Genomic DNA, 26,236 nt, shown 5'->3' with positions numbered 1-26,236 from the left:
CCGCCCATTTCAATTTAGAAGAGCGAGGCAACCTTTTCAAAAACAGACAACGTAACAACACAACCCAGCACAAGCTGCAGAAATGATTATTAAGCTATTGAGAGAGCAGAAACATTCTCCATATTCTCAGCTCCCTCACAGCGGGAGTTTGGGCAAAAAAAAAAAAAAACAAAAACAATAAAAGGTCAGTCATGCTTTTTTTTTTATCACATTTCTGAATGGGATCACGACAACATCTTCTGCTGGTCAGCTCTCTTCAGCTATTTTAGAAATGCGAGTCAATCTCATCTCGGCGCAATTACAATCTGGCTTTCATGAAGTAGCATCTCATTTGTAATGAATCTATAAAGTGAATTGAGGTGCCTGACCGGTATCCATCATCATTCATCTGACCAGCAATCAGACCAGACAGAACAAATGGAAAATAGTCTGCGATGAGCACAGGCTTCAGCTCCGCCGCTCAAAAGGCTTAAGGAAAACCAATTAAATCATGACTGGAGGGGAAAACACTTGCTGGTGCATCTGTCAGGAAACATCTATATCACCCATAGGAGGCACAGCGGAGAGGCATCCATTAGAGTGAGTTTATATGTAAACCAGCCTTCATGAATGCGGAATAGCGGAAGGGGGGCAGGGGGGAAATGGCGCTGGGCTCTCAGCGCCTGCACGGGTGGGGCAAAGCGGGCCCCGCCTCTCTGCGAGAGCTGGGCCGTTCCTGGCCTGCAGTGTGTGTGTGTGTGTGTATGTGTTGGGGGGGGGGGGCTGTTTACAGTGTCTGAAAATCAATTGTAATCCTGCCGCCACCTGAGCATACCAAACCACTGCAGGGTAATCACTGCACCCCTGGACCGGCTGGGATCATGGATTTAACCTCACTGTTAGCGTGCCCGCAAGCTGCGGGAACACAGAGAAGGAACTGAACTTGAACCACTGCCTGCCCCGCTACACCCCCCCCCCACCCCCCAGCCACCCACCCCTCACCCTCCACCCTCTCCACCCCCTCCTGTCCACCCATGGGGGACGCCTACTATAGCTCTGTAGCTTTTGACAGACAATAACACAGGTGCATTTACTGTTGATACAGAAATGGCTGCTGTGCTGCTTCTTCCAGTTTTCAATATGATCACAAATGGGCATTGTATAAGGGTAATATATCTGGTTGTGGTTCAATGCAGCATGCATGTTGCAACTTGGTGCTTCAGAGATTAGTGTAAAAAGTTTTTTTTTTTTTTTTCAGGTACTGTTTGAAAATTGCTTTATTGATTAGACCATCATCTAATTTAATATAATGATGATACAGATGTACCTCAAGCTGTACTTCTCAGATTAATAGGTGATAATGTTTCTCATTAATCACACAGTAACTTCTCTCCATAACGATTCTGAAAGTCATTACAGCTGCACCAAACACTCTCTCTGATTGCCATATAAAATCACATTAATTCACCTGTGAGTGAAAAACAGGACTTATTAAAAATATAATTCTTGCTTTCATGAAACTTTCCCTTCATTCATTAACTACAATGCGAAATATCTATGGACTGGGAACAGTGACTTTGTGGGATTCATTTTTGGATGGGAAACTGTGTTACCCACCAGCTGTGAAAATGGAACACAAACCATCCAGTACTGTTAAGTGAGCACAGGAATTCTGAGCTGTATAGCTTGACTTTGTATATTTTTTGATATATTATTGCATCTAAAACAGCTTTAAATGTGGTATGTGCTTTCTTATTCCGAAGGACATCAAATGCCAATAACCACAAGCAAGGTGCAAATCACCTGTAACCTGTGTAACAAGTACCAATGATAAGCACCGAAGATATAGCTGAGGTAAGCTTTTGCCAACTGCAGTAGTGAGCCTGTTCAAACAATGTCTAAAACAACAGACTGGCTTAATAGATTGCAAACTGTTCTATGGTAAATTGGCTTGCCCAATTGATGGTTTTTGTAGGGCCTCTGGGGTGAGTTCTTTTCCCGGCTGAACCCTTCAGTTTGCCAGCCTTGAACTAATGATTCTCCAGATTGGACAACCGCACTAATCAGAGGCCCATTCACACACGATCGATGGCGGCAGAATGAAGAATGTTGATCGTAAACACATAACCTGGCAACTATAAAGTCTTCTAACAAATCAGCGCTCAGTTTTTCAGAATGTGAGAGTTAGGCTGGACTTGAGACCTCACGGGTAAGTTCTGTAGTGGCGCAGACCTCACGCTGAGGACAAGGAAACAAACATTCGCAGCTATGGAGGTTCACAGATGCATCTTAAATAAATGTATGAGTTGCCCTTTTACTCCTAAATATATACACGTCCACTTTGCTTAAAAATTCCAGTAACATCCACACTAGCCAGTCCTGTTTGACATATGTATCAAAGATTCATTTGATTTGTTATATAGCACAATACAGCCCACAATGATTGCAATAAAACAGCGCACAGCTGTATTGTGTAATGTGCTCAGTTGGATTACTGTGCAGGCATCTACACTGTCAGACTCATGTTGTGACTACTGTTTATGCTCCAGGCTCAATTACTTACTTGAAAAAGGAGCATGCACGCTTCAGCAATGAAATAAGAGTATGCACAACAACCGCAGTGAAGTGCTTTTTGTATACATGGCTGTCTAGCCAACTGCAGTGTGCGTGTGTGTGTGTGTGTGTGTGTGTGTGTGTGTGTGTGTGTGTGTGTGTGTGTGCGTGTGTGTGTGTGTGTGCGTGTGTGCGTGTGTGTGTGTGTGCGCGCGTGTGTGTGTGTGTATACCTAGCCAGTCAGAGGCAGGACTTTATCTGGACCTTAAACAGTGGCAGAATTTAGAGGGACAGAATAAATTGGATGGGTGCAGACACAAACAGAAAAGATAAGAACATCTTTTAAAGAAAAGCACAGCGGTAGCTGAGAGATCACGACAATAATTTCACGTTAGGTGGCATTCTGAGTCAAGTGTTGCATCTAGGAAAAAATATTCCAGCAATAAAATATTTTAATGTAATCATATCCCTTAAATCGAAGCAGCTAGCGTTATCTCTTATCCCCACAGTCCCACACAGCGCCCAAGACTCATTCATATACAGTCTCATAAATCACTGATCTCAGCATATCACAGTTATCATAGATCTACACATAGCAGTATTTTCTACATTGTCTTCCATCAAAAGGCATAAACAACACAATTTGAAGGCTATACTGTCTGCAACAATCAGAAAATCCAATCAGTCTCTATGCGTCTATAGGTGAAATGATCTGTGTTAGTTGAAGTGTATCTTTCTCAGCCCTGTTCCTGTGAATGTAGTATTTGTATAAATATGTTCATAAATCCCCCTCAATAAACACACATACTACTATAGGAAACGGGTCGAATTGAGCGTTTTGAACTAAGGAGCAAACAGGAACGCAACGGAAAGCTGCTGGAAGGAGCCGCGCAGCGGCACCGAGGAGGCCGCTGGCCTGCGCTCCGGGCGCGGGGACTTACTCGACTGGGGCATCAGCGGCGTGTAGACTTTGGGCTCGATGGTGCCCATGGGGGGCGGCAGGAGGGGGTTGGCGAAGCTGCGCAGGGGGTGGGTGGGGCGCACGCACGCGGTGGGGATGGTGCGGCTGGGCACCTCCTCCGCGCTGGCGTGCTCGGGCTGCGAGCTGGGGATCAGGGTCTGCTGCTGGGCGTGCGGGGCGGCGCCCTCCGCCGCCATCGCCGCCGCTGGGGAGAGAGCGGGTTTCCTCAGCACCTTTCATGCACACTATTACACACACATCCACACATTTTACAACCACATTCTTTTTCATCTTACTATTATTCAGCAGTGTGGTGTAGTGGTAAGGGGCAGGGATTATAATGAAAAGGTTGCTGGTTTGAATCCCTGCTAGGGCACTGCTGTTGTACTTTTGGGCAAGGTACTTAACCCACAACTCCCTTAGTAAATATCCAGCTGCATGAAGGGATAAAACTGTAACCTATGTAAGTCGCACTGGATAAGAACATGTGCTAAATGAGGATAATGTAATGTAAGTATTCATTGTAATCTTATAAAGATGATGGTGGTTCTTCCTCCTCGTTTTATAATTATTGTCATTTAACAGATATCCTTTTTTCAGGGCAAGGATACATTCAAGACATTTGAAATTGTAGACTATAATGAAACGACTGAAATCAGCTCCCGCGACTACAAGTCAGAAGAGTTTTACATACATTTATTTTCAATTTATATGCACCAGTGAGTCTGTCATCAAAATAGAAGAGGGATACATATACTTAATATAACATAAACACGAGAGGCTCCATTCTATGCTGTTACACTCGCACACGGTGAATTAAAATTACATGCACTGGATGGAAATGCAGCTTCGAGAGGCTGTTTAATGAAGACGACAGCGTGTAAAACGCAGACGTTCGGGAATGCTGTTGCTATGTGACCCGCTATCACACGTACCCTCCTCATTAGTTCGCTTCTTTGCGGCTCAAAATTGAAGGTGGGGGATCTTGCTGTTGAGTGCTACTTCTCTCAACAGACATCACCGCAAATTAATGCCAACCTTAAGCTGCAAACTCAAGCTGGACTCATTAGCGAAGCCAGTGGATCGATATGCATGCCCAAATGTCGGAGCATGAGGTTTGCCTGGTAGAGAGTGGGACATGTATGTATATATATATCATGTATATATGCAATAGAAAGCATGTTTTTAAAAAATCTGATTCTAAGAACCTCATTGTTATGGGGACATTTTTAAGTACATTGATGAGTCAAACTTTACAGTACATCCAGTGGTTACTAGACTTTGTATTTTTTTTGTTTTCTGTTTGTTATGTTGAGTTACTCACAGCATGAATGCTAATACTCCATGTAATTGGGATTCTAGCTGTGAGTTGTTTTGTTCTAGCTTTTTTCTCTGGCAGTGATCCCCAGGAAAAATGTCAACACATGGCGCTTTGCACCGAGAAAGGTTGAGCAGCACTGCCAAGAGGCACTGTCAGGAACATTTACCAACAGAAAAACAAAGTAATTTAATTCCTGACCTTCAATACCAGTGGTGGTGTTTGTCCTTCCCATTCTGTTTGCAATTTAAGGTAATTTCCCTGACGCTGAAGGAAACCTAAACTGATGATGCCACACGGCAGTGTTAGGAGATCCCCATTGTGGGCCAATGAGGTATTAAGCAATTAGTATATCGTGTACTGGACCACCACGCCATTTCTTATTACGTCTTTGTTTCTCACAGACCCAACCCAGCCATGTTAAGGGAAAAAGGCTGGTGTTGCTAATGAGAATAAGTTTCCTTTGCAAGCAGCACATGGGGAGAGAGGGACAGGGACGGAGAAATATGAGAAAGAAAAAGGTCATATGATATGGCGTAAACTGGAAATATAATGGGAAAAGAAAGAGAGAGAGCAGCAACAGGGAGAGAGATAGAAAAGACATGAAAGAGATACGTGGGAAGGGAGAGCAAGAGAGACAAAGAGGCAGAGTTTGAGAGAGATAGAAAAGACACATATCTATGGGTGCATCCGCACAGAATTTTACCTGTGGCGTAGCTGCGGTCCACTGTGAGGGTGGGGAAGGGCATGGGGCGCAGGGTGAATTTGGGGTGGGGGTACCCGCAGGTGGGCGAGGGCAGGATTCCCGGGTACTGGGAGCTCTCCAGAGTGGGCACCGGGATGGCACTCACCACAGCTGCGGGAAAGAGAGGGCACAGACGTCGGGCTGGTGTCCCAACACATTTAGGAAGGACGCCCCCCCTGCCAAGGAGCCTTCTTGACCCTAACCCCGCCCCCCCCCCTCCCGCCGCCTGGAATTCCTTCACCATCACTGTACAATGCCGCGAGAGAGTAAAGAGAGAGAGAGAGTAAACCAGCTCTCTCAAAAAGTCTGTTTATAGCCAGCACAGGTGTGAAATAAGGCAGGGGAAGCGACTGAGCCTTGACCTTGAGAGTAAAACCCGAAAGAGCAAAGAGAGAGAGGGGGGAGAGAGCTTGGCTGCTGAAGCGCCTCGAGGAGACTGCAAAGAGATCCATATCTCCTAAACAGCCTTGAAACCCGAGGAAGGAATTACTGAGGAGGGAACGTTTTTTTTTTACCCCCTCTATCACACATACAATAGTGTGCACACAGACTATAACCGCCGCTTGTGAAGTATTCTCATTACCTTTCAGGTTGCACTAGCAGTGCACTACGCCACATCAATGTCACCTCCACGAGGCCGGGGCTTTGCTCTAATGTCAAACTTTTGACGCAGTCTGACACGGTAACAAGGCAACAGTTCTGGTGATGGAATTTAATTAAAGAGTGCATAAACAAGCGGTATAAAAGGGCCTAATCTTCCCTTGAAGAGTATATTTTATGCCATTAACAGTAATTAATTTCTCTTTAATTGGATCACACTCTGAAATCAGTTGAACAATGAAGGCATTAGACCACTATCACAAATGCTTTCGCATCAATCTAGTTTTCAAATGGAAACAATAAAACCTCAGAAAGCTGGATAATCCTATCAAGGGCAATTCATTGCCAAAGCTAAATGGTCTTTCACTCCCATCACTTTGTTATCCCTTGATTTAGGGGCTGTTGTCATCCATTGGTATTTTGATCTTTTTGTTTGTGATTCTCCAAAAGGTGGTAGTATTCTAGTATTTTTTAGGTACCATAAACAGGTAGCTGTGGCAATCTAATGCCTGGCCAGCTTACTTCACTGTGTTTTGTGGCTCAGGCATTGCATTACTCTGCTGAGCCCATCCCACTGAGTTCGTTTTGCTAACACATAACATTGTCAAGTACATTCAAGTCTTGTTGAAAAGATTATTTGTTTATTGAAAGATGTAAATTATTGCTGTTTTGTTACATTGCAACATATACCTGCTTTGCATCAATATAGTGGATGTATTAGAAATATATTCTTGGGTTGAACAATATATTTCTCAATATATTACGATATATTTCATTTCCACGTGGGCTGGGGGTTGAAATACATTTTTAGTTGCAATTCTGTACATTCAAACCTTGGGTGTTGATATCCCAGGGGACTTTGTGGGTGCTAGTCTGATTATTATTATGTAATGATCAGACTTAATATCACATTAAGATCACACTTAATGTGTGGAATTCACACTTAGTCCTGCTGAATGAACACTGCAGCACCATTTACCGTTTAATGCAGAACTGAGAACCTGGGGTTGATCATAGCTGCTACTCCCTTCTATCAAGTTAAAAACAACCTGAATATTTAGCTATGTAATTCACCTGGGGTCAGGGCGTCAATAAGAAAGTAAACAATGAGAACAGATTTTCAATAGAACATGCCTTGTGTCTAAAGACCTGGTGCCCAAACTCGCATCATCTTTTGTCAGCTACACTGAGCAACAGGAAGCCAAATCGTCCCTGCGACACAGGATATCAAATAAAGAAGGGAGACTAGCCTCATCTGCACACAAAGACAGGCTTCCAAGATTTCCCTTGACATCCATAGATGACCTTGATCTTATCATACAGGCAACAAACTACAATATGTCCCCATCTAAGATGAAAAAAGATCAGACTAAGAAAGTCTGGCCATTTGAAATGTGTTACAGACAGTAATCTTGTTAACAAAATTCGCCTGGATTCATTCTTATTCGTTTTTGCAGGCTCAGCTCTTTCTCGTCAGAAACGAGTGAGAAAAGAACAGGCTCCTTTTGCACTAAAGGGGGGGCGGCACGGTAAGTGGCGTCTGACAGATCAGCAGCAGACACGCCAAGGAGGCTCCCGCGAGCGCAGGTGGAGCATCTGACATTCCCGCGGGAGCGCGGCGCTCCCTGTGTTCGCCGCGACGGGGACGCGGGCGGTGGCAGACGCCGCGGCAGCGGGGCGGAGGACCCGAGATCGCGCGCGGCGAAACGCTTTGTTGTTCGGTCCCCCCCCTTCCCCCAGCAGGCCTGAGATGAGAGGCCACTTTCATGCCACGAATCAAACACAAAACAGGGCACAGTGGTGACAGCGGGAGCCGGTAATTATCCCCACTGCACGAGCACGTTTCACAGGGCGGGATGTGGAGAGGGCCTCTCAGGTGAAACGGGGCGAGATCTGAGGCATGACATTCAAGGCTTTCGGCGAAGGCGTTTAAGAGAGATAGGGAATGCTGACTGAGAGGGATTCGAGTCTACAGGAAGCCCGATGCCAGCCCCTGCGTGTAAAGAGACTGCCCAGCAAGATGCACAACAGGAAACAGAATTAATTATCAACAGTGTCACAAACGTGTAGGAGTCTCATTTTAAAGTGGGGAATTAAAATCTCACACCTAGAAGCCCACCAAGACGATATTGGAATACCAATTGTCGAGACCTACAGCCAAGGCACAGTCTTGAATGTACCAATTGATCTTCTCGTCTAGGACTTTTTTTTCTTCTGTCAGCTGACACATTTTTCTGGAACAGTGAGCAGAGGGGAATGTAACCCTGTGTTTTAGACTGAATGCGATTTGGGCCGACTTCATGCTCAACTGCTAATACAATAGAGATCTTCATTTTATCAACTGAGGCTCTACCATTGTTTGGCTGAGTGATGATGTGATGTTATCTGCCAAACTGTGTTGTGTAGATGGTTAAGTATCACGTTTCCTAAAACTGATAACTGCACTATGACAACTGCCTCTATGGCCTGCTAATAATAATTAATTAAAGTCCATCAACTGTACTGATGCTCAAATATCTTTTCACTGCTTTCATAGTGAGATGCATCAATGTCACTTTACAAAGGTGGATAAAGATCAACCACAGACTGACCCAGATTAGATGGGACCGGGTAGGCATTTGGCTACTTACGTGTGTTGCTGGGCTGAGAGTCCATTGGGATCATCATCTTGGTGCGAGTTGCCCTCCGTGCAGCTAGGGAGCGCTCTAGGGTGGATATGCTGCTTGATACCTCATCGCCGTCAGCACCTGCTTGGAGCAGACAAGAGATTCAGCATTTTATTTTCTTTAACAAACCCATGCAAAGCCTGGGGAGAAAGTCGATGCTCTGCAAGACAAAGCAAAGGAAAACGCAGGGATCCGCATTCAGCCCACAGATTAAATTTGCATTAGACTTTATTATGTTGGTGGTGTGTAAATGAGAGCAAATCTTTTCTATCTGGAAATATAATGGGCCGATGAACTAATCTGTGCCTTGTTTGGAGACATATCATGTGTAAAATCAGAGGAAATCACAACACTGATCTTGTTATTTGATATCCCTAAGGTTACCACTTACTTTCAAGCTCATTCTTTGCAGAGATAATACTTGCAGTTTCACACATTTCATGCCTCTTCTACATTTTCTCTCTTTCTCTCATTAAATCCCACACCATTCAGTTGGTACTCTCTGAGTTATGCCACTGCATCGGGTGGCAGGAGAATGTTTTTTATGTCAGCAAAAATATATTTGGCAAGCACTTGTAATTATTGCAGACATTAGCTCAGGTCTTATATTTCACATTGGACAATCAATTACTTAAAACAGGGCATAATTCATGTTTTATAATCATTCATATTCATAACCGTATTTTTAATTTTGCAGCCAATGACTGATTATATTTCTGCTTAATTTGTTTTTGTTTAAGAAATGACTGTCCTTAATAAAAATGGAGAAGATGACCTTTATGTCTCCAACAGGAGTTCAAAACTGTACAAAAGCACCAACTCATTGGCAGCGGGCGGGGTTTTCACCTGAGTGGCTGCTCTTGCTCCCCATCTGGCTCTCTGATTGGCTGTGGCTGACAGGGGCGATGTCCTGGCAGCTCTGGATGGGGGAATCGCGGCCTGAGGGGGCGGAGCTCGAGGGCTTCTCGATGTTCTTCAGCTCCATCTCCTCGTGGTGGATCCACAGGTCAGGGGGGCGCAGGTCCTTCTGGCTGCCTTTCCTCTTCCCTGCACTGTGGGTAGCTCGCTTCCTGGACACACAGTGAAAAACGACAGCTGTTGTAAGGGGGCCACGACTTACAGCCTTGATTCCTGGGAAGGAAAATATTTGCTGTACATTTTCAGAGGTAAAGTAAAGCTGATGTATCCAAGACCACAAATGGATACTACATAAAATGTGTGTAATGCAAAAACCCATGGACAAGGAATTAGACAAGTCCACAGTAAAGTTCTAGTAAAATAAAGAGATAGCATGTAAAACGTATAAAGCGTGTTTAAAATAGTTGAAATGAGCTATGCCAGCTGCTAACTAAATCAATAAATAATGACAAGTCTGGTCTGTCCTGTGGGTAGACCATCTCCACCAAAGCCGATAAGAAAGGAACGCTGCCTCATTTGCGCACATAAAACTGGCCTTCAGATTCTCTTTGACATCCATCACTCACATCAGCAACGGTGGCCAAATGGCTTCAAACCGCGGCCGCGTACTGTAAGGCGGGAGTGAATGTGTCGCTGTCCATTCTTAATCAGGTACATTAAGCTTTTTTGTCATTTTCATTTTTTTCACCCTCTCTGGACCCTCTCTCTGGATAACACACGTAACACGCGTAAGCATCCGGCCCTCAGTGCGCATGCAGACACGAACACGCCTACGCTTCCACACGCCTATGATGTGGGCTCAAGCTTTGGAGCAATAAAAAAACGGCCCCTGCTTCAGCTATAATCGTCCTTTCCTTCTGTTGGACTCCTCTGGTGCTGTGCTGGGTCCATCTCCCTTTTGTAAAAAATAGGATACTGTTTGGAGGGCCTTTTTTTGGATGACATTCATGTGAACAAGTGCCGCATGGAACAACACTTGCTTTCCCAGGGGTGGCGACTGACAAAAGATTACTTTATCGGCACAGCTCTCTCCCCTACTCCCCTCCTCAGCACTGTGCATTTAAAAAAGTCATCTGGTGGAACAGCTCCGTTTATAGGATATTCTTACCTTTTAAAAAGTATAAAAGCACACTCTTCAAAAGCCAAAATGATGCTACATCGATTCCTAGATGCCTCATTAAAAAGCATAGCAGCTACATGGCTCTCATCAAAGTGGAGCACATGTGAACAAGCATCACAGCTGATTTGATTTTAAAGGTATTTCATTTTGTGTGCGGGATTCGCAAATTGAATAAATGATTTGGCTTACTCAACCATGTAACTGAGGGTCACGCTGGCCAGGACAGTGCCTCTAACACTCATTACATTACCTGCCGGTAATCAGCAGTGAGTCAGTTCCCTGCGCCCAAGTCCTGCCAGACTGGATAGCCTCATTCGCAGGCTGCAGCAGACAGTGGAGCACTCAGGGTCTCCTGCTTTTGACGGGAGCGAGGGCAAAGATGTGCCTCAGCGGTGACTCAGCAGTATACTAATTGTAGATCCAGGTCAGACTTGTTATTAGGAAGTGTGCCTAGAGCGCACACAAAGACCTGCCCATGGAAAGGCACACCCACACTGTAATGGTGCCAGGACAGGTTACAAACCGGCTGTGTTTTGAATTGTAAATTATTAGTTTTTTCATAAATTGGACTCTCTCCTTTTTAACGGGCAGCACATCGGCCGGCACTGTTACAAACACACACACACACACACACACACACACACACACACACAGACACACACACACACACGCACGCACAGATACATGCCAGCCTTTTTTCTTCGGGAAATTTCTGATATGAAATCTGATAGAGCGGGTCCGGATTTGTGTGACAGTCCCAGTCATCTATAAAAGGCCGAGCTGACAGAAGTTCCCAGACACTGTAACTGACGCTGGGAGCCAGTGGAAAGCTGTGCTCAGAGCATGAAGCTATAACTCACAGAGTTTCAAACGGAATGCTTTGTGCTCGCTGCACTTTCCTCGCAGTCTGAAATCCTCTAAAAGCTCGACAAAAACCTGAACTGCATTACATGGACCACATCCGAAAACCTTTTAGGAAAACCTGTTTACACGGAGGGGAGCAGAGAAGAGATGAAGTACTACAAGAATGAGAGGGAGGGAATAGGGGAATGAGAAAATTGGGTAACTTTTTGAGCAGCCGGGGACTGAATGTGTGTGTGGGGGGGGCACTTACTTCCTCTGCTGGGCGGACGAGCGGCGGGTGCAGATGAGAGCCACAATGACGACCACCACCACGGTGACCGCCCCCACCGAAACCACAATGATCACCAGCAAGTTACTGTTCTTCTGAGGGGTCACACTACCGTGGGGGGGCCGGATCTGCCCAATTGGAGGCTCTGGGAGGAAAAAAAAAAAAACAAGACGTGTTTACTGTGAAATCACCTTTTTACAGACTGTACCCTCCCTGTCACACGGTAACAAGGACAACAAGTTCCAGGAAGACTTCTTTTATTAAAAAAAAGACTATCCAAAACTCAGAATAGACAGGACACAGAGTGTAAAGACGACATTATTAAACTTCGAGGAAAGGTGTTTTGCTGGACATACACATAGCTAATTAATTCTATAGCAGATTCATAAATGCTTGGCAGTTTCTCTGGGTGTTATTTTCTCATAGACCCACCTTAGACACCTGTTAAGAGTGTGACTGTGCATTCAGCCACTCATTTTCTGTAGCACCATTATACTGCAGTGGGATTGCAACCACTTCTAGAGCAAAATTGGTGTTACCTGAGTGATCTGCAATTATTTTCAATGCAATTATTTCAGGGCTAGTAGAGTATTCTTGGGTACACAGAAGGCCCACACTAAAAAGGCACACCAAAGTGGCATATTTTAACATATATTACTTATTGGTAAGGGAAGCGAGTCATTATTGTAGATACAAAAGAATGCAGGGTTGATCATCTGTGAAATATTCACCCATGGAGAAGAGAGGCAATTCACTTTATCCATTTGAAGGAGAAAAAAATGCTGTGGCTTTGCTGGCTAACAAGGCACTTGAGAGAAATAGACGATTTCTTCATTGGTGTAATTTCGCATTCACCACTTCTAAATGCATTTTGACCAAAGATCAAAAGTTACATTTTCGTGCTCAAGTCCTGAATAGAGAACAGGGGATCCCTGGTGAAAAACAGGCCCTCCGATATGCATAAAAGGAGAGAAATTAGAGCTTTCTTCTCATCAATGGCTTCTCAGCAGCCCCTCCAGAGAAGCACATCATGCTGTTCATTGATTAAATGTTCAGTTACAAAACATGTGTCTGCTGCTGTGGGTATGAGGGCCAAAATGACTTTGCAGCACTGGCAAATGTTCAAATGTTGCTATAAAATACATGCATTGCCTATAGCTGTCATATATGGATGTCTAATAAGCTGGTAAATCCTCATAATATCGCGCAGTCTTGTAATGCTTAATGATACATTACAGAAAATTCAGAAATACTCTGCTGATGTTCATGCCAAGACTGGAAAATTTCCAGACCAGCTTATAAACAATTATTAATCCTTTATTAAGCATTTATTACAGCATATTATTCTTAAGTATTAAGTAAGTACCATATTTTCATAGTTCCACCTATCACCTTTAACCTACAAGGCATCCATAAATTTCTTAAGTGTCGCATAGTGGTAAGGAGCAGGGCTTGCAAAGCAAAAGGTTGTTGCTGTTGTAGCAAGGTCCTTAAACCTTGGGTAAGGTACTTCTACCACAATTGCCTCAGTAAATATCCAACTGTCTAAATGGATGACAGCCAAATGACAATAATGTAATGAACTCCTTTTGATTCCTAACATCATATCCAGGTGACCAGCTGTCACAAACTGGATTCATTCCAGCCATACAAATCACTGGTTACCATTTTGAGAGATCCATGGGTTCCGAGTGAGAGTCATTCTCCACCACGCCTGCCTGTGAAATACATACACCTTGCAGTGTCTTTATCAGGAGGAGCACGGAGCATCGCTAAGACTGAATGAATTTGCTCTTTAGCCGAACAGACTACTGGTAAGTGCTGCTGAACCATGCTGTGGTTTCCCACACCCCTGGAACGACCTGAGGTGAATACCAAACCCCCGAGACAAACCAAAACAGCGGTGCACATTTTCACGGCTACTAGTGGCATTGTTTCTTTTCCCTCCCCCTCCGTGTTGTCGTTTCTCTCATCTTTAGGAAGTTAAGTGTGAGGAATGGATTTGTTCTGCTTCTGGGCCTCTGCAGCATACCGTACACTCAAGGTCAATGTAATGGATGGTGAACAGTTTCATCCATTCAGCCTGTCTGTTCACCCTCACCGCTGCAAAAAATGACAGATGCAGACCGCCGGCACCTTCCACTCATCTCGACTCCATTATTGAAGCTGTTCAACCACCACTTCTTATTGCTCACTCTTATGAGTCTCCCCACTGGCTGCTCCTGAATTTGTCTCCAATGCCATACTGAAACATCTGCCCTGAAACAGTATGAATGTATTAAATTGCATTATTCTATAAATGAGTACTTGATTTAGATACTGTATTTAGACTGTTATCATTATGTGCAATATAAAGGTACGGGTCCTGCCATTACTGACTGCATTTTGTAATTTTTGAGTGGTATTTTAAGCTTTGCACTCAACTCTGGAAAAACGGCATCCGCTACATCAGTAAGATGGTGAAAAAGGAGTGCGAAGCCAAATTTTCGGACAAAAATAACCCTGTCAGTGTCAGAGCTGAATAAACATCTGCCGATTTACTGTGCACAACCGTTTCACTCACAAAGGCCCAGGCCCATCTCAACAGAAGAAGTGTGGTCTTGCACCAGCTAATGTGCACAGGAGCATTGCCCGGGGATAGTGGATGTTTTCAGCTCAGGTTGAGGAGTGGTTCAACAAAAGCCTGTAAAAGGCCACCAAAGGGGGAGGCAAAACGAACAGCCCAGCTCTGAGGCTGACAGGAGGCCACAGGTGAAACAAAAAAAGTCTATTTTACTGATTCTGCAATCCCCACCCCTTCCCACCCCCTTTTCCGAGCTGTTCTGCTCTGAGAAGCTGGTGAAGAAAGCCAGGCGTTTTGTGATGCTGAAAGCTCGATACCTTTAGGTTTTTTGTTTTTCCCAAAAGGCCTTCTTCATTGAATTTGTTTTGTTTCTTTCTTGTCTTTGGACTTCTCATCCTCATTCTCATACCCAGACATCAGGGAATGTGGGGTAGGATGAGAGGGGGCTCTTTCTTCTTGAGAAAAGGCTGCGGCTGCACACTCACTCAGCCTATTTGTCTGCTTGTTTTCCTGGTTTATTTAGTGGTTTTCAGTAAATGTGCACATCGCTTTTCCTTTAATGCCTTTCAAGCCACAACCATCTACAGAATCCACACCTTAACTCATGCTAACGATGCTTTACATCTTACTTTCAAAGATGTTAGTCTACATTAGGGGTCTCAAGCTCGCTGTAGTAAAGGACGAGAGCAGTCACCCCACCCAGCCTTGAACCCGGGTCTACGGGAAACCAAGCTGCAGCTTTGATCAAAGAGCCAGACTCGTATGGCACTCAGAGCGCATACTCAACCGTAGTGACAGCACTCTGTCACACACATAATATATCAAAACATCTTAAATTCACATCGAAATCATACAAAACATAGAAAACGTTACTACATGTTTATAACGTGAGATGTCAGACAAATTTGGTGACCATTGGCTGCTATTTTGGAACATTAAGCCACGTTAAGCCTTTTCACACTAAGAGTTTTAGAATGTCCCTGAAGTGGCGCTGAGCGTTTCATCTTTTACTGACTGAAACGCTGGTACCGCAGATGAGGCACACACACTTGTCCTTCACATTCGTGGAAAAAAAAAAAAAAAAAAAACTTCCCCATTCCTCATGGAAATAGTATGTTTTCTGCTTTTTCTTGGCCTGGCCATTTTCTTTGTTCATCATAAATCTGGCTATTTTACAAGCTAAACTGGCTTGCTAACACCACCGAACTCCTAGCTTTAGCTCTGTAGCTACCTCAGTTGCTAGCCTACATGGTAACTGATGTGATGACGTGTTGGCAAACTTGACAGTAGCCTAACTTATTTGATTGACAGCTGATATAATTTTGTGCTGGAGGGGGGTGGGACATCTGTGTATTTGATTGGATTGAAATGGGAAGAGGTTTCCAGGGTGTGTTTATTTGTTATCGGATTTTTTTGTACATAACCTTTGAAACTTTTGGCGAGCTACTCAAAAACAGGCAGCGAGCTACTGGTAGCTCGTGAGCGACGTAGCTTGATCAGGAGGGAAACTGAAAGCAGCAACAATTGTCTTAACATACAATGATGCCATTTAAAAACATGTTGTGACACTACATTCAGGGTTGCAGTGAACGGCTCCCGTATTCTGTAAAGGGAAAAGATTGCAGCTCTCTGGGCTATTTGGACATCCTTACACGTTCAGCAAAATTGCAGTTTTCATACAGCCTCCACCCAGAGCGTTCAAGCTGACAACTGAGACTTCATGGTTTAGTGATTCCTTTCCGCTTCGGAAGCTCATTAAATTCGGATGTCCAGTTGGCGCAGGTCAGACGGAGGCGGGGAGGTCACTAAAGTGAAAGACCCGCACGTGTTTCTCTAGTGAAGCGGTGATCGCTCGCAGGTGCGCCGTGTTTACCGGTGACCCCTGACGTTTTGGCCCGCCCGGAGGCTCCAGTTCAGTGGGCAGAGCATCTGTTGTAATCACCGGCAGCACCTCCCGGGCCGAACATAGCGTATCCCAGCAGGCCTCGGTATGGGCTGTCAACTGTGCCTTCATCGCTGGGCTGTGTGGAGCCAGCTCTCTTGGATCTACTCATCGGGAAGAGGAGAGGGACTCGCACATCTCCAGCACCTGAGCTTAAGAGCGATCAGCTACAACAGTTACAGGACTCTTTCACCACACGCCCTTCTCTAAACTGCTCCTTCCCCCTCCCGCCTTCTCTTTCCGGGCCTTCCCCCCTTTCTCACTGCCTGGGCGTATCAGTTGGCTCTAAATTGATGTAAGATTTCCCCGCAGACTCGACACAAGCTGGTGACAGTGCAGTGAAGCGGAGCGGAGCGATGATGACAAAGTGGGAACCGCTTTCTTCTGCGAATTTACACAGACCTCCCCCCAACCTGCCGCAGCCACGGCGTTCACTTTGCTTTTATATTTTAATTGACACTACATGTGCCTCCGATCCTCAACAGTTCCAATTAACCACTTGCAACAGAGGACTAATGCCATGGCTGCAGATGACAGCTTAAGAGAAATGTGTAGCGTTTGCAGTGCACTCACAGGTTGGAATGCTTTGTTTGCTTAAGACTGCGGGTCTTTCACATTTAAGCGGCCTTGATTGGGCAGTCAGAGTCTGTCAATCACCTGACTGCTGATCGGTTAATTCTGACAGGCACATCTAAAGACGGCTGCAGCTTGAAGCCGGGGCCCAGGAGACATGGTGCTCAATCATAATTTAGGCACAGCGAGATACAAACAAATATAAACTAAATTCATTTCTTTTTCTGCTACTTGGCCTTTGTTGGCAAGATTCAGCAAAAAATGGCATTTTTCCAATGCTTTCTGAATGGAGAGAACACACAGAACTGGTTGGACATGAGAAACAAGAGAGACGGAGCTGATTTCTGCAGGAACGCCATGCATCAATAATTTTCTGCTCTTTCCCCTGAGGTGTGCTCCTGAGGTTGCAGCTGCACAGATACAATATTGTGTTTCAAAACTGAAACATCAGACACAAACAAGAAGATGATGTTTGTGGACAGAGACAAAAAAAAAACAAAACACATACGCCACATGACTCGCGGCGCTGCGTAACTTGGGGACGGAGTATCCTTTTTTCAACCCTCCTACCCTCTCTAAACGCACGCGGCCAGAGAGCGCCGCCAAAGGGCGCGGCCTTCGGGCGTTAACAGCATCAGAGTCCCGTGTGTGCCTTGGTTGTTTGTCCCTCTACTAAGGAGTCTGGGACCTGTAACACCCACCGAGCAGAGACAGCCAAGGCAGCAAAGCAATTACCCCCCCCCGAGGCACCCAGAGCCGGGCCCTTTCTGTTCGAGCGCTCACCGTTCAGGCTGCTCCTATCAATCAGGTTATTGTCAGATGGCCAGTAGCCTCCGTCTCCATGGCGACCTGCGGAGCAGAAAGCAGGTATCACTGAAAGGGGTGCGACATCTTGACATCAGCCTAACTGTGATTTGAGGATTTGAAGAGGGGAAAAAAAAAACAGAAATTCTAATCAACAATGCGATAATCTATTTGGGAGATTCTCTGGTGCATTTCAGATGGGGTTGGTGCTGGGCATGATACATATCAAATAAACTCAAAGAGTGACATTTTTATGAAACATACGCATGCTAAGGAAAGATATGCATCAAGCATTTCTTAATATTGTAATGCAATTACAATATAAATGTACAATATAAATATAATGAAATATTATATACCGTAATGAAATTGAAATAAGTGACACACGGACCCCTAGAAATGGGTGGAAATAGAAACATTCTACTTCCCAAAATGGGGATAAGTTCATTAAATCAGAGAGGGATCAAGTCCTGAGATATACATAAAAAATGAGAGTACATAAAAAATACATTAAAAAAAATACATAAAAAATGAAAGTTCTGTCCCAGACATTTAAAGATACCACTAGTGATTAGAGACTTAAAATTTAGCACCATTCTATGCAACATTACAATGTAAAATTGAAACTTAGGACTGATGGCCAACATCGGTGATATGAGCTTATGTATACATAAACAATCATGCATACAATGTATATACTGTAAGCCTAAAAGCCCTAACTTGACATTGACAGTGTGTATGCCTCACTATCTGTGCACATGTATGCAACCCTGGAAAACAGTAACTGGAACAACAATCACAGTCAATTGCTCCCCTTTGTGCATGAGTGTGTTATTCAATATCTAACATTCTCCTCACCATCAGAAAAGTATGATTCCCTCTCAGGTGAAGAGCCCGCGGCTCCCACACACCAGACACGGCTCTCAGACAGGCAAGCCTCAAAAATCCATTCCCCCCCCTCAAAAAATAAAACAAATCGCTCAATATCCAATTATTTCCTAGCAAAAAATGACTCCCCGAGTAGGTGCTCTTACACCGAAACAACTGAGCTCACCATGCCCTTGTTATACCTCTCCCATATGTCAGCGAGAGACCAAATTGACTCCACAAGGGCTCTGTTTATGGGAATACTCTGAGCAGGAAAGCGCGGCCTTTGTTGTCAAGCACCACACTATTATTGATGCCATCATTCATATTCAAAGTGCAGTATCTATTGTCACTTTTTTTCATAATTGAAACAGCTGAAAAGGGACAACAGGGCCCGCATAATTGCCAGATATTTTCCTTGTCTGGCAGAAGCCAGAGAAAAAGGACAAAGTGTGGTGACAAAAATATCGACAAAAGCAATCTGAAATGAGAAAAGACTGCCGAATTTTATTATACTTCATTCGGAGAAAAACATAGTAGCAGAAAGCTATCATTTCTGAGGCAACAGATTCTTGTTGATACAACATGATAAGCAGTATCATGTTGTAGAAACAAGATTCCTGCGAGTACTATAAATGACATGTAACAAAACTGTAAATATAAAATAATTTCACCATTTTTAATTCAGTAAAATATGTGATTGACATTATCAATTTACATTAAAATTAAATAAAGTAAATAATAACACTACCACATTCACCACCACGGCTACCACTAACAACAATCATAACAATAATAAAATCTAGAGGAGACTCCAAAAAACAATTTAGTAAAAAATATCCTTGCTACACTGTTGCCAGCTTCTGTAATGAGCTGTCAGAATCATGCACCTTACAAACTTAACATATATTTATCTACAAAAAAAACAAAAAACCAAAAATGGACAATACAGGTAAAAAACACTTTCCACTTGACCAATTCACAGAATTGGTGGCAGTGTAGCATAGTGGTTAAGGAGCAGGACTCGTAACCGAAAGGTTGCCGGTTCGATCCCCGCTGGGACACTGCTGCTGTACCCTTGGGCAAGGTACTTAACCCACAATTGCCTCAGTAAATATCCAGCTGTATAAATGGATAACATTGTAAAGAACTGTAACCTATGTAAGTCGCTTTGGATAAAAGCGTCTGCTAAATGAATAAATGTAAATGTAAATACCTTAGAGGTAACCTTAAAGGCCTCTGCTTGGACTTATCATAATTAATTTTCTATCGATTTCTATTTATGAAACCTCTTCCCAGCCTATATGGGAATGGTCCTACAGTAACATGTACTATGTTGGCCATAGCTGGCTGTGGAATTCTCAGTCATGCTAGCAATGCAGATACATTGGATAGGAAAAAAAATGACAAATGGGCCACATTAGGGGGTCCCACAGAAACGGAGAACACATTTTGCTTTGCCTGAGGTAGAAAAGGGTGCTTGGAGGTGGTCTATCAATCAGCATCTGACTGCCCCCGTTTCTTCAAGACCCGGGCCTCTTTCTCAGTTTTTCTGATTTTCCTGTTTTCTATCCTGACTTCTGTGCTCTTGGAGGCAGCGGACCCAAAACGCGGCACACACACACACGGCTCCCGATGCTCTAAGCAGGCTGAGGACTGAGGCATGGAGGGAGCCATATCACACGTTTTTCTCGCGACTCGTCCCGACCACCCCGGCTAAAGGCCGAGGGGCACCAAAACTCCTGGGCCACATCAATCCCGGGCCCCCCGGCCTCATAGCTGCCTCCCACGGCACCATTTGAGTTGATTTATATGTCGCAAGGGCTCCAATCTCACAGGGGCTTTCCCTGCGCCCGCATAACTCATTTAGTTGGAGGCCCATACGTGCGTCTACATTTCATATTTCATTTTTTTCCTTCTCAAGCTAAACGGATGTAGTTTGTTAAAGGCAACTTGAGGTCCTTGACAGAGAGTTGACCATGTTTACAATGTCAAGGGCTGCCTGCTATAAGCTTGATCGTGATGGCTTTTGACATTGACAGCTTGAAGGCAATTCCAAAGTCAGCCGAGTTCATAAAACTATGTGGGGCTGTGGGCCTGTTGATATGTGTTCCCACAGACTACATCTGGCTGTCAACAGGATTCACTTGGTATAATGATCTCTTTACCAATTTTTTTACTCACCCTGTTTCCTTAGAACAGATTTTCTGTTATTTTACATTTTATCAGATTTTGGAAAAAGAAAAAAAAATTAATCATGATAATAATTTTCCTTTACTTTATTAAACAGTCACTGAGTGCCATGTGATGTTGAATTTGAGGTCACAGAACAAAACAGGTATTGGGTGAACAAACCCAAGGACCCAAGTCCTGTGTAGATTTAGTAAAGCAGCTGAAGTCACATGTTTCATTCGCTTTCAGTGAAAGTGCTTATCACATGGAATGAACATGTGTCAAAAAACCTGTTACTTAACATCAACATCAATTTGCTTCACAAATGGCCCTCATCCAGTGGAACTAGGGATGAGCACCACTTTACACATTCTAGAACCAATTCACGGAGCTGAAGTCTTCCCGGAGCCATTGAGGTTAAGTACTCTCCCTGGTATGATGGTACAGTAATAGTATCCCCCTAAAATTCACTCGTGTCTCATCAGTCCATAGCCCAGTGCTCAGATGAGCCTTCCAAACAGATACTTACTATTTGGAAAGGGTTGTTCAGTTCTGTTTAGAAGGGAACCATTTTTTTTTCTCAGATTGTTTGCTGAGGACAAGATGTCAATTCAAATCTAAGCCAGGCGTTTTTATTCTCTCTCCCAAAACTCAGCTCTCACTCGGAGTCTTAATTAATGTGAGTGAATTCTCATTAGTCAGTCAGTGACGTGACAGGACCGGGAAACGACTACAGGTCACGCTGAAATTCAATACCCTCCATTATCTTTAAAAAGAACAGCAGCAATTCTTTTTTCTTCCCCCTTTTCCCTAAGACAATTTAACGCTCAAAGGGACGATTTATAAACCTATCTCCAATTCAGATTTTCCAAAGGGCTGGAAAATGAGATAGAAAAACCCGAATTCACCGCAGCACAAAGTCATTCATGAAAGGGGCGACGGGTGCATGGGTAAGGTGCCGTCCCGCCCGTATCCATGTTTTAATTTGAAATCCGTTTGAGGGAAAGAAAAAAAAAAAAACAGCCAGGCATTTAAGGTGAAGCTACAGAGCTATAAATTGGTCTGCCTTCTACAGCACTGTTATTCTGGGTCTGCCAGGCTAGGGGCTGGCAGTCAGACATTGTGTCTTAAATGTCTCCTCTGATGGTCCGCCACAGTGGCGTTATTCTTAATTATGCAGATGAGCCCCTCAAACTGGCTGATCTGGAAACAGCAGAGGAGGCAATAAACCAGCCTACCACGCTACAGAACCTCATGCACAAGCATATTATGTAAAATGCAACCTACCTTGGTCGTTGGCCATTTTGTCAGGTTGTTCTACAGCAAAAGAAGGGAGGGAAGGGGAAGAAGAAGACAAGGTCAGTGTTACTGGAATGGTCACTGGATGGCTCCCTCAAGGGGAGAGGGAGTTGGTCAGCACTGTCCTCCAACTGAAAACCCTTGGTATCTTGCGTCAACAGAACTGCTGGGTGCTGTCCAGCTAAAAGGGTAACAGCCGCACCCGCCACCGCCCGATGCCTGGAGTATTCCATATCGATAAACAGGAATTCCTCTCAGGGGTACAACAGCAGAACAGCGGCATATGCAGACTGAAGTCAAAGTGACTTTGGAGCTACAGCTGATTTAGTTGTGCCACAATAACCGTTAGCTTCACAAAAGAACAAACATTCACATTAAATCAAGCATGTCAGTGCTGTCTCTGTACATTAGCTTCATAATGAATTAGCTCATATTGCAATGATGTGACAAAACAAAACTCCGCTTTCATGATTAAAGATTGTTGCTGCATGCTGTTCTTCACGTACGATAACACTAAATTTAGCCTCCAGGATTGACATGATGGGCTATTTGGATAAACAAAGTGCAAACAGCATAGAAACCCATAAACAATTACATTTACATTTATTCAATCGGCAGACACTTTTATTCAAAGTGACTAACAAGTGAGGTAGAGTACAACAAAAAGGCAAAAGGAGCCAACAATATGAGCTTCCAAACCCTTTTTTAAATGATAATTTTGTTTATATATATGAAAGATTGTACTTTTTTGTACAGTTTTTAGAACTTTGATTATATCTAAGCCCTCACATCGGGTCCTGCAGACTAAAGGTGAATGTTGTAGGGAAAACAATGAAACAGCATAGGCTCAACATAATGAATCTAATTGCAGAGCTAATCATTTTGTCAATCCTCCTTCAACATATTCCCAATTTCATTAATCACAAAATCCTCCAGTTAGAGTACTAATGCGACTAATGCATTAAATTCACTTCCCCACTTTCCAAACCCGCAAATGAAAAATAAAGGTCATTCTGCTTAGTAATGGCCTTCATAATGAGCGGTTCAGAACTGCATATTCAAAAAAAAATTGAATATACATTTATTAGGTTAACAGGTCTTAATGAAAAGCAATCCCTCCCCACCTACAGGCTATATACTTACCTGCATTAGTCCCCTGCAGTCAAATGCAGTAAATTCAGCATTAAGGAGCTACCATTTTAAAATCCATTTTTAGGATATCTGTATTAAATATAGTGACCAGTAGATATAAATCTTGCAGTCATATTTAATATGCACAATATACATACAGCCATTTAAATTCACTTGTGTATTTTTCAAAGTTGTATATGTCAAAGTGGGGGAGAAGTCACCAATGCAGCTATCAGTTTCTCCCAACGGTACTGGACATGGTAGTTAAATTGGGGAGTCTGCTCATCCAACCTTTCGAGGTCCTGAAGAGAACGGCTTCAGAGAGGGGCCCCACGCCCTTGGAGTTCTTGGCCTGGATGCGGAAGTAGTAGACAGTGTCAAGGTTGAGGTCCATGACCTGGTGGGTGAGGCGATCCCCAGTGATAGGCTCCATGACCCAGTCATCGATGGGCATGTTCTTGTCCAGAGTGTAGAACAGGATGTATCCTGGGAAATAGAAAGGCACTCACAATTATTACCATAACATACCATGCCATACCATTCCATACCATGCAATACCACACCATACCATATTACACCACACCATATCACATCATACCATACACACATTACTCAATATATAGTACTCCTCTTCTTTCATGAAGTCATGAAGGTCAACTGGGAATTCTTTTTTCTTTCACAATGATGATTTCAGGGGTCAGAGAAGAGCTGTGACCAGTATTTAATAAGTCAATAAACTGTAGGGGATACCTAAGAGTCAAGTTGGAGAGAGGTTATGCTGGAATTTGGCCAGGACAATGGGAGCACTACCCTTTCTCTTTATGATAAGAAACAAGGACCTTTGGCAATCACAGTGTGTCAGTGTCTTGGCCTCTGCAACACAATGTCCTCAGTCAGTTCACTGGGGGATCGGGATTTTTTGGATAGTGAGAGAGACATGTTCTGAATAAAGGTTTCACATTAATATGACGGATAAGAGTGGATAATGGATATTCCGTGGTTAACAACTTTAAATGGATTTGACAAACACTTTAAAATCAAGGCATAAATCACATCAAGGGAGGCTGTGGGAATAGTGAACAGCGACTTTGGGTAATGCAAGATGTCTATAAGCTATTTGATCTTGCAGAACTTTATATTTTATTGAAAAGCTCCCTTTTGAAAACTCCATTCTCTGCAGACGTTTATCTGATAGGCAGCTGATAGGTCTTTACTCTGGGCTGATAGGCCTTCACTCCTGGCTCATAATGTTCTCTAAGCATGTTTTTATCTCTGTGTTTGAGATGTAATACCAGACGGGGGGAATGAAAACAGATTGCTGCTGCAGTCCAATAGTGTGGAAGAATTTTATCACAAATAATAAGATAAAACAGCGTTGTGATTGACTACATACATTTAAGCCAGCAATGTGAGTAGGTTCATAATGACCATGAAAATGTAATCAATTGGAATGTTTACTAAACTAACAGAGATGAAAACGACAGCAGACAAAATCATTATTACTGCAGGCAAAGTACGTATTTTAAATTCAAGATGCATTATGGATATTTATTCTCAGCTTGTTCTCATGTTGTTCCTTTCCGAGAGAGTCACACAGTATATACATATTTTTGTGAGTTATTTTTTTGTGTGCTTGAAGCTACAGATACCATTCAGTGGAAGCAAGCTAAGCAGAAATAGCAAAGATATGTAAATATTTCTAACACATTTTGTAAATGGTGACTGATGGGTGGTCTTTCAGCGTCAGCCAGCTCTTCGCCCTGTGCCTTTAAAAAAAATTGCATTTCTACATGGATTATGATCTTAATAAACTTCAACCCTCCACCTCTCCGGGAGAGTGAATTAACCATGGTCCCTGACGAATGAACTCTAACAAGGAAACACCTCCCTCTAGGAGGTTTGGTGGGGGAGTCGGGCGGGGGGAGGCCATAGGTACTGTAGCTCACAACGCCCAATGGCTCTTCCTCGAGAGACAAATACAACAAAGACCCTCAGCAGATGGGGGTGGGGATGGCGATTGGTGAGGGTGGGGAGGGTCGCTGGAACTTGCAGTTGGCAGCGAGTACAGCAAGGGGAGGGGGGACAGGAGGTGGGGAGGTGGGGGATTAAGGAGGTCGATGAACGGGAGAGGATTAAGGAGGCCACGGGGGCGGGTGCCCGTGCTTACCCGTGATCCTGCCATTTGCCTCCAGGGGCGGCTGCCAGCTGATGAGGACGGCCCGTGGCTTCCCCTCCCGGGTGATGACCGTCAGGTCCTTGGGGGCGGAGCTTGGTGCTGACGGACAGGATGAGAGTGAGTGAGTGGTGGCAGTGGTCGGGCACGTGGCACCGGCGTGGGTGGTCCTCGTCCCGTTGTTGGGAACAGCTCGTTTCAGGGGCTCAATTAAGCCTCAAATTACAGCTGGCTTCAATCAGGCCTGCGGCTCAGCATGCCAATTTATCGCACGGAAGAGGACAAAGTAATCATTTCATGGCAAGTTTCTCCACAATGTAATTTGAGCCCCGTTCCACAAATGTATAAATATGTAAATGTTTAAAATGTGCAATTCTGAGAGGGAACAATTAAGGCATCGGAGGAAAGGTATTAAAGTATTAATTACATTGGTAGGGCTGAGGTATTGTACATCAGTTTAAAAGCCACTAAAACTCAATAATGAAAAAGGACGTCACCTTGTGGGTATTACTAACGTTATTTAACAGAATCACCTAATTGAATTATGGTTGTTTTGAAATAAAACATGTAAGGGGTTGCCTTTTCTTGTGTTTTCTGTCTAATAACAACATGCATTACAGCACAGGAAGGTATACATAAACAACTGTTTAGAGCACTGGGCTGGCTAACAATTTAATTGTGATAAATTGCCAGCAGAGGACCAAAGGTCAGTGTTTATTT

The 26,236-nt window shown here is 43.9% G+C and overlaps 1 protein-coding gene across 1 annotated transcript in view; it reads right to left on the bottom strand.

The window, feature by feature from the left end:
* The window catches only part of dcc (DCC netrin 1 receptor), a 250,072-nt gene that overhangs the window by 9,669 nt on the left and 214,167 nt on the right, over window positions 1–26,236 (bottom strand). The window contains exons 19-27 of the mRNA XM_036529616.1: window positions 25,511–25,618; window positions 23,635–23,829; window positions 22,201–22,230; window positions 17,854–17,919; window positions 11,975–12,137; window positions 9,669–9,892; window positions 8,787–8,903; window positions 5,518–5,667; window positions 3,474–3,698 (exon numbers count right to left, since the gene is read on the bottom strand). Of these exons, the coding sequence (XP_036385509.1) occupies window positions 3,474–3,698; window positions 5,518–5,667; window positions 8,787–8,903; window positions 9,669–9,892; window positions 11,975–12,137; window positions 17,854–17,919; window positions 22,201–22,230; window positions 23,635–23,829; window positions 25,511–25,618 (1,278 nt within the window). The remainder of the gene's footprint in view (window positions 1–3,473; window positions 3,699–5,517; window positions 5,668–8,786; window positions 8,904–9,668; window positions 9,893–11,974; window positions 12,138–17,853; window positions 17,920–22,200; window positions 22,231–23,634; window positions 23,830–25,510; window positions 25,619–26,236) is intronic.

The sequence above is a fragment of the Megalops cyprinoides genome, chromosome 5 (genome assembly GCF_013368585.1).
Source record: "Megalops cyprinoides isolate fMegCyp1 chromosome 5, fMegCyp1.pri, whole genome shotgun sequence".
NCBI classification, from domain to species: Eukaryota; Metazoa; Chordata; class Actinopteri; order Elopiformes; family Megalopidae; genus Megalops; species Megalops cyprinoides.
Note: the sequence above shows the minus strand (reverse complement) of the source record. Positions and strands in the feature narration are given on the sequence as shown.